Raw genomic sequence first — 9,503 nt, 5'->3', positions numbered from 1 at the left:
CCCAAAGAGCAATTCTGATTCATCCATCATGCAAGTCAAGACTTACTTAATTGAATCCACTGGTGTCAAAATTATCCAAATCGAGATGATAAAATCTAGAGGTGTCAAAGACCCAGGATATAGTCTGACCATCGGGTTCTGCTTTCCTGCCTCGGCTTTCTGCTACAGGCTCCCGTGGTTTTAGATTAAACCTAGAGCTGTTTGGACCCCTGACAACAGACCCTGTGGGATGGCACTGGAGCTTGCTGGGGGCTCCAGACTCATCACTTGTTTGCTTCTCATGGAAACGGAAAAGTGAAAAAAAGAAAAAAAAAAAAAATTTAGAAAAATAGATCGAGCAGTAACAACCAGGCCAACTCACAAGCCACCAGAAAATTTCAAAACTCTTCCAAACGCAGGAACCAACATTGCTGCTGACACCACACGGATACACCCAGTGCGCCAGGACCTTGTCGGACGGTATTGATGGGGCTCTGTGTGTGTGTGTGTGAGCCAAAGCCAGAGCGCCAAAAAGACCAGGGGAGAGGAGACAAGAGGGAGGAGTGTCGTTTGGGTCTCATAAGAGCACTTTTAAGTGGTCTTTGATTCCTGAGCATTACAGAAAGTGGGACAAAGGAAAGGGATGGGGGCGTATGGCTTGAATTCCAGAGAGCACTCGCCAGTGCTTCTCTCTCCTCCTTAGGTTTGGTTTGCTTGGTTTTGTTTTTTTTTTTTTTCCCCCTCTCCAAATTGTAGGCTTAGTATCTGCAATCAGAGGAGAGAAGAGACTTTCCGTAAACCAGAACAACATAGATTTTTCTTTTGCAGCTTTTATTTCATCGTGGTAGACACCGGTTGGGGGAGAGCAGAGAGATTCTTGTGAGGAGGAAAAAATTATAGGAAATGAAAGAATAAAAAAGTGAAGAGCCAACTGTAAAAAATAATGAGAAAAAAAGTGCTATGGTATTTCTTTAGTCCCTTTTGAGATTTGTGTAATACTATCAGCCAATGCTGAGAATGATCTGCTTTGTAAGCCCACAGCAAAAATATCACCCATTGGAACAACGGGGGATCTTTTTCCATCATTTATTTCTCCTTCTTTTTATTTTTATCTTTTTTTTTTTTTTTTACTTCCACTGGCTTTAGTAGAAAGTTTTCCTGTGCTCACTTGGATTTTGTTATATTTTTAAAAGAATTATATGTATAACTGCACATAACAAGCTTGATCACCTGGTAGGATTTTGCAGGCTCTCCCAGCCCTAGTTAAGACGTGATTAGTTTCTAGGGAGAGTTTGAGTAACGCCATATGCCATCAGATTACTGTGCAGTTTGGAAGAAATCCCAAGGCTATATCCTCCTCTTCTTGAATGTTTCATATGCTTCTGTGAAGTAGTGGCAGAGTATTATTTTTTTTTTTAACAACTAGGAAGAAATGATCTCCATAATCCACACTTTCCAGACTGACTGAAATGTCACAGCAAAAAAAAAAATCTTTTCCGGTGGCCTCTGTGTGTTTGTGTGCAGAAGGTTTTGCAGTTTGAAGGCTAACAAAAACTACCTTTAATAGGTCTTTGCAGGAAACTCATTTAAAATGCTTCCTGCTCCAAGAGATTATCCAAGTGATAAGGCATGACTAGGGGGAGGAAGAGAGGAAAAAAAAAAAAATCAAAGAAACCAGAACATGTCTAAAATGTACAAATCCTCTTTTGCCCCCCAATCAGCTATTCACTTAGGTGGAATCGACTGTATCTTTTGTACACAACCAACAAATAGAGAAAAAAAAAAACAGGCACGTGAAACAGTGAGGTGTGCAGATGTATTACCAACACAGAATGACCACCAACAATACAACACACAAAGTAGAGAGACAAGTATTAGGAAAATGGTTTAATATTGGAGACAGAAGCAAAAAACTGCATCACACAATAACATACGTTACAAAAATAAGTCTGACTGTTTCAACTACACGGTTATGTTCACAATGAGGACAGAAGAATCAGAAAAAACTCTGATCTAAACAGCAAAAAAGCAAACCCCTAACGTTTTAACTAATACATTTATCCACGCAAAGTGACCGAGTACTCCTAATTCTAATTACCTTATTGTGTAACTGCACGATACAGAATAAAAAGTGAAACTTACCGCTTTTGTTAAGACAAAATTCTAAACACTAGATATAAGCAAAGGGAAAAAAAGAAATCAAGCCAAAGTTTTGAATTCTCGAAACAAAACCAACTCTCTTTCTACCATCCAGAAATCAAACTTGAAAATCAGTCATGATCGAGGGGGCCCACGAGAGTAAGCCACAAAAATTTCCATTTGTTTTTTAATCTCCAGTATAAAAAGTTCCACTGGTACAAAATGCATAAGTACAATCAAGTTGTAGAAATAGGAAAGCCTGCTTTTTTTTTTTGCTTTTTTTTGTTCTTTTTTTTTTTTGGCTCAAATTCCATCAAACAACAAAATCCAAATGCATCAATAAAACAGAAACAATACTCAAATGGTCTTACAGTTTCCACTAGATTGCATTAACTTTGGCTTTTCTCAGACAATAGTTAAAAACTAGTTTGTAATTCTAAACAAAATGATAGTATTATTAATCTACAAACAACAATTCCCACAGCACGAAAAAAACACAAATACATAGGTTTGTTTTTTTTTTTTTTTTGTATGACATTATCCAAAAAGGTAATGAAACTACAGGATATTTTTTTCCTTTTGTTAATTAGCACTTAAGATAATAAAAACAGAAACAGTAAAATGATTTCAGAGTAGCACAAGCCAAGGAACTGTAACCCCTATGGTGAAAGAAAGATGAACTTGTTACTCCTTTGAGGACTGCCATTTCATTGCAATTAGCTAATTTGTTTGAAAAAACAACTAGTCTAGTCTTTTGATTAGAATTTTGTAAAGCAATTTCCCTTGTTTTACTTCCTCTCTTATTAGGCCCTTGCACCCTTGCAGCTTTTTCCTTTCATTATTTTGAAAGAGAACTGGTAGATAATTTGCCTCCCAGAAGGCATATGTTTGGGTTTTTGGTTTTGTATTTGAATTTTATTTATTTATTTATTTATTTATTTATTTTCCCAGAGATGGACACTTTTTCTAAGCAATGACTCATCTCAGTTGACTGGAAGTACAGAAACATTGCTCCTCTCCCACTGCTAAGCCAATGTCCCGTGGAGTAATTCAGGGCAGCCTGGTGCCGAGTTACACTGCCCAAGGACCAGAGGCATCACCGCTCTAACTGGACTGGAAAACCCACAGGACACACCAGGGCATCTACAAAAGCTTTGGAAATTTAGACGGTGGGTACAATGAGAAAAATTAGTGAAACAGTCTCTAAACAATCCAAATGATGATCTCATATTATATATATATATGTACATATATATAATATAACATACATGAGATGATACTTTGAATACGCACAATTGCTGCAAGTAGTACAAAATAGCCCTCAAAGGGTGTAGGAAGGCCCCAGCAGTAGTAAAAACATGAGAAAAGTATAGATCATTTATTTATAAGTGCATGTGCTATAAGAAGGAAACTTTTTTTGCATCACTAGAGGCTAGTCCTTTCCATCCCAGGGCTCTACATAAAGAAGCATTTAAGTTGGGGATGAGAGACAAGAGTGCACCAGCTGATGTTGCTTATATAGGGCTTAATTTTTAATTTTAGGTGGCTTCAGATATAACCAGATAGAACTAGGAAGTGGAAGAAGGTATGGCACTTTATGACCTGTAGCAGTTACTGCTGCTCACACACATTGGATTGGCAATGAATTCTCTAAACCGGTGGCAAAGAACCGAATTGGGTTGTTGGTCACTGTTTGAGTGGGAGAAACGCAACCTAATCAGACTTACAAGGCAGTGAAAAGGGCTACCAGCATTTCTTTTCTGGTTCCTTACAAAGAGCTTCCTCCAGCAAACACCCACATCAGTCACACAGATATTCCCATGGACCACTGGTACGAGTAAAGTTACTCCTCTCTGTACGAGTGTCTGCAGGAGTAAGCCAATATATTGCCGTGACAAATAATGGCAAATAACACCAAACATTACAGTGTATGTAAACTTTATCCATAAAAAGTAGTTTAACTGCAGTGCACACTGAATTTTCACCCAGGAAGATCTAGTGCATCTGATTTAAGCAAAAGTTCATTTATTTAAATTACAAAAATATTATTAATCTTTTTTATTTTTTTTCTCCTCAAGATTTTCAAATGGTGGATTGACCACTCCTGGCTGGGAGTGGCTCACACAATAGATAATTAAAGAATTGTTTTCTTTTTCTTTTATTAATACTGAATAGCATATTCCAGCAGCATATTAAAAGCTCTTTAAGAAAAGACAAAATCCCCAAAATCTAAAAAGGAAAACCACAAGTTAATTACGGTTTTAAATAATTTTAGTTATAGATACAGAAGAAATTTAGACAGCAGTAAAATATTTTTGTCCTTCAGATCTGCCCTGTGCATTGTTCTGATTTCAACCATGTATTAAATAAACCACAAAAAACTAAGTATATATATATTTATAGATATAGATATATATATAAAAATAAACAGCAAAATGGTGAATGTATAAAAGGTATTAACACTCAAGACAGCTCTGGGTGGAAAGGGTTAAAAGTTCAAAACTTTCTCACCTTAGAGGTTTCCATACAATATGAAGAAAATACATAGTGAGGTTTGCTTTCACAGCATTGATGTGTGCAGAGTGGTTAAAAAAGTGAAACATGGGCACTTATACAATGTTTTACAAAAAACATCAAAGAGAAATAACAAACAATAACAATTTCAGGCAACAAGACCACAGGATAGCAAGTTAACAAACTTTTTAACCTCTTTTTTTCTTTAAATATTAGGGATTTATACAAAACACATAATAAAATACCCATGTTATCAAATTACTTCACACAAGAAACACACTGAAGCTCTAGGAAGAAAGTACCTTTGGAATTTGGCACTATAGTTTCACTGATTTTTTTTTCTTTAAAAGAAAAACCGATCACATTTTGCTGAACACAAACACACCTAAATTGTTCACAATAAAAAAATGACATCAATGCGTCACAAGCCAACACAAACTTATTCTGGAATATTTTTTCATTTTCACATGAAATTTTTTTTTTTTAAGCAAACAACTTTTTTTTGTGTTTTTTTTTTTGAATCTTCTTTTTGTTCTTGTTGTTCAAGTAAACCAATTTTAAACTTGTCTTTTTATAAACATAGAACACTTAAGACCATAAGACTCATGATGAAACCACAACTTAATTCACAGAAGCACCAACGTAACACATTTTACAGTAACCTTTCTTCTGTACATTGAAACAGTATAAAATATAGGTAATTTCATGTGCATTAAACCATGGATTGTCTAACTGTGAGTCAGTTCAGCAAAAGGTGACACAAGTAGGTAGCATTTGCCCTAAAACAGGGTAAATATTTTCTTATACTAATCTACAAAAAGTGGTTCTATATATATACTTTAATGAGAAAGTGAGCCACCTAAAATGGCCTTATCAAAAAACTTTACACTGCCTGAAAAATGTAAAAACTATTACAGACCTCTAGAGACTTAAAATCAGACAGTTTTATTTCTCAAACTGTTTTGGAAGTAGTCTGTTAGAAACCAACATTCTGTGCCTCTGGACACATATTGCTATTGTCACCAGTGACCAGGCAGAATGCCAATCCCTGTATAATACTTTCAAGTCTGTTTTTTTTTTTTATTTTTTTTTTACGAAATGAAAAAAAACCAACCAAGAAAAAAAAACCCAAAACAAAAAAAACCCAAACAAAACAAAAACTCCAAGGAAAGAAGAAAACCAAAAACCAAAACTAAAAAAACAAAAAAGGAAAGAAAGAAAAAACATTTTGCCACAGGTTGTTTTTAAATCCTATCATTAATTTATCTAATAATAAATTTCAGTCTTGCATGAATGCAGCAATGTTTTTTCACATTGACTTCCCAGAATTCATAGCTAGATGAGGTCACATGCAAATTTCAAAGGTCAAACTAGGTCAGTAGGAGAACCAAATATGATGTGAGGTCAGAAAGACATCAGAAACAATGACGGGACGATGAAACTTTTTTTTTTTGAGACGCCACAGGGACATGCTAGGCAAACGATGGGCTAACGGGCATGGAGATGTCTAGGGAAAAAACAAGGAAGAGGAAAAAAAGTTACACAGAATCTATGCAGCACAAACAAAATCACTTTTATGGGTGCAGGAGAAAACTAATGCAAATCTTTTATCAGTAGAGCCTATGAGCCGTTCACATAATTTGCATTAACTTACAATACTTGTCAACAAGAACACAATGGAAACCCAAAAGAATCCATCTGAAAGGAGTCAGAGAGAATGGATTCCTCTTTGGGAAGAAAAGAGAGGAAAGAACCAGTTTCTACAAATGTAACAGAAAGGTACAGGGAGAGGGGGGGAAACAGGGTCAGACAACTGAACTTTAAACTAGGTAATGGAAACTACGAACAAAATAACCAGACAAATACAAACAAGAGGATAAAAGCATGAACTGTAAAGGGTGGAGGGTTCAACAGTGAAAAAGCGCCCATTCTTGGCACAATTACTCTAGAGACTACTTCAAAGGATCTAGCTAGCATAGAGAGCTGCTCTTTAGGTATCCAATAAGTTAACAATAGGCAATAAATAAATTCCATTATTTCTGAGGCAGTAAAAATTTTGTATAAAAATAGAAATGCTTTTTACAAATAAAATTTACAGGCCTGTGGCTTTCTTTTTTTTTATTATTATTAAATTTATCTCTCAAGAAACATCAAGTATTGTCACTCATTTTATTTTATTTTTTTTTATTTTAAACCCTGTAGCTTTAGAAACAGATCTCTAAATCTTTTTTACATTAATCCTTTCCAAAAAAACAAGAACTTAAAAAAAAAATGAAATATAAAGACGACCAGTGTAAAATCAGACTAATATATAACAATACGTTGATTTGAACCGAAAAAAAATCAGATCTTCTCAAAAAACAAGTTGATGTAGTGGAAAGACTTGTTTCAATTTTTGTTGCAAAATAAGTGCTTCAACTGGCATGAGGCCATTTTGTTTAACCTATAAACTGCTGGTGCCACCCTGGTAAAATACGATCCATCCATAGAAAACAACTTTTATTGTGTGCTAATGGCACCAGGGTTCACAGAGTTAAATTGCACATTTTTTTGTGTGTGTGTGTGCTGTTTGGAATTTCAAGACGTTTGTTTTTGTTTCAAAAAGGAGATAAATTATGCTGCAAAACAAAATACAGTAACACAACTCAGTAATTACTTGGCAAGGAAATGGGAGCCAAGTGTAATAAGGACAAGTGGGGAGATGGAAGTGGTAACTGTAAAAATAACTGTCTCTTGGTGAAGGTTGGCTCTATGTTCTTTCTTAACCCCCCTGCAGAGGACAGGTTTGCTCATGGGACTTACCCTAAGAAAGCTAAAATAAGAGCAGTAAGCATCTGGGGTTAAGATCAGTAAGGTTTGCTGTCATTTTTGGAGCGTTTCAGCTGAACCTTCAAGCGTTTCATGCCAATCTGAAAGCCGTTCATAGCCTGGATAGCAGCTTGTGCAGAGACTGGATTGTCATAGCTAACAAAACCTGCAAGACACAGAACAGAGGCGGGAAAGAAAGTCAGCTCTAGGTTAGAACAAATGTCAGAAGGCATTTTGTTAGAATTTTATGATTGCTATTTATTCGACACATTTACCTCGCTTTCAATTAGTTCTTTGATCACATTTCATATCCCATTTCCTCTCCTGTTTCCTTTTGCCTTCCTCTTTACCTTCATAATATTTCTTTACTAGCTGGGATGCAGTTGGCCAGTTTTGGTGCAATGCAGTTTCCATTCTGTTATTTATCTACCTACCTTAGAGACTGAAGATATTTATTACTGTGACACTTTTCAGTGTAGTTTCTACATACCTCCCACTCTATTAGGAAGTGCTATTTAGGCCAGTCTGCAAAAGGGAAGTGAAAACAGCAAGCCTGGTCACAGAATCAACCCCCAAACTGCTTAAACCCCCTGGCAGACCTGGGTGTGAGTTCATGTGTGCTATGGAACACTCATCTCCTTGAACTTGGCCTAGGATAGTTTCAACATTAATATTTTGTAATTTTACAGCTCCTTCCAGTTCAAGATCTCAGGGTACCCTAGTGTTAGTTAATTCAGTCTCTTGGTCCTAAAGGGGTACGCAAACATCAAAATTAAGCAGTATCATAGAGACAATGGCAGGGCTTGATGAGAACTCCAGATCTTCTGCTCCTCGGTTGTGAGCACTAACTAGGAGGATGATGCTTGCTTGGGTAATTCAGAATGGCTGGCCTGGCTCAGATTTCTTTTCCCTGGGAGACTGAAAATGTTCTGTTCATAATATACTCGAATCTCCCTGATTCTGGAAGCTCAAAGTTCATTTTCATATCTGGGCCTCCCACTTGTAATTGCAAAGCTTGCCTAACTGCTGCTCTGCCTCAGCTCGGGCTAATTATTACTGTACTCAGCCTGCTGTTACGCATCTGCTTTGAAATGCTCCCTCTTCTTTCCACTTGAATTTGCCTTAACACGTATCCCTTCACTCTCCTAAAGCATGGATGCCACACACTTTGTCTTCAGTCATAACACACAGGCTTCTTAGTGCTTCTCTTTCACCAACCAGCTTTATTCATTTGTGCTTAGTGTCTGTATACTTTTTGGACTCATAACCTCTTTTTACCATTACTTTAACCTATCCTTTTCTGGTTCTTGCACTGCTACCCTCTTCCAGTTGCAGTTTCAGAGTGTTATTACACCTTCCCCACTGAAAAAAATCCTCCCCCCTTATCAAGGTATCCTTGTGCAGCTGCTCTCCTTCATAGACCATCCCTGTGGCTTCACCTTAAATCAACTTCACCAAACTATTTAAGACTCTTCTCTGACAACTCAGGCTAAGTTCTGTTCCTTCCACTCAAAACCACCTCTCACTTAAATCTCAGCAGACCTTCTCCTGGCCAAAGCCAATATGCTCTCTCCATTTTGTTCTGTGGTTGGTTATTTGTTACCACCTTAAGGGATAATAAATGTTCCTCCATACCTTCCTTGGTTTTAGTAACTTGTCACTTCCTCACTTTCTCCCCTAGATCATTCCCTCTTAGTTATTGCCAAATCCTTCCTTCCTTCCTTCCTTCCTTCCTTCCTTCCTTCCTTCCTTCCTTCCTTCCTTCCTTCCTTCCTTCCTTCCTTCCTTCCTTCCGAATTCCTTCCTTCTTTCCTTCCGAATTCCTTCCTTCCGAATTCCTTCCGAATTCCTTCTGAATTCCTTCCTTCCTCTCTTCCTCTCTTCCTCTCTTCCTCTCTTCCTCCCATTGTTTGCTAGGAGATCCTGTCTGTTCACATGACTCCAATCATTATCTTAGGTCTACTTCTTGTAGATCTTGTAGACAAGATCATTATCTTGTGTCTCCTTCTATCAGCTCTAGGATTCCCTCAGGGATAGAAAAGGGAGCTACCACGAACTGGAAG

General features: G+C 37.0%; 1 protein-coding gene across 17 annotated transcripts in view; it reads right to left on the bottom strand.

The window, feature by feature from the left end:
- Positions 1-1,851: 1,851 nt before the first annotated feature.
- The window catches only part of CELF2 (CUGBP Elav-like family member 2), a 547,482-nt gene continuing 539,830 nt past the window's right edge, over positions 1,852-9,503 (bottom strand). For 15 of the 17 annotated variants that reach the window (XM_042052904.1, XM_042052849.1, XM_042052822.1 and 12 more), the window contains one exon: positions 1,852-7,606. In XM_042052904.1, the coding sequence (XP_041908838.1) occupies positions 7,479-7,606 (128 nt within the window). In that variant the 3' untranslated portion in view covers positions 1,852-7,478. The remainder of the gene's footprint in view (positions 7,607-9,503) is intronic. The other 2 variants (XM_042052795.1, XM_042052807.1) reach the window with 1 other exon arrangement.

Source organism: Corvus kubaryi, unplaced genomic scaffold (assembly GCF_017639235.1).
Source record: "Corvus kubaryi isolate FWS band 111438036 unplaced genomic scaffold, C.kubaryi_AGA036_p1.0 135, whole genome shotgun sequence".
Lineage (NCBI taxonomy): Eukaryota > Metazoa > Chordata > Aves > Passeriformes > Corvidae > Corvus > Corvus kubaryi.
Note: the sequence above shows the minus strand (reverse complement) of the source record. Positions and strands in the feature narration are given on the sequence as shown.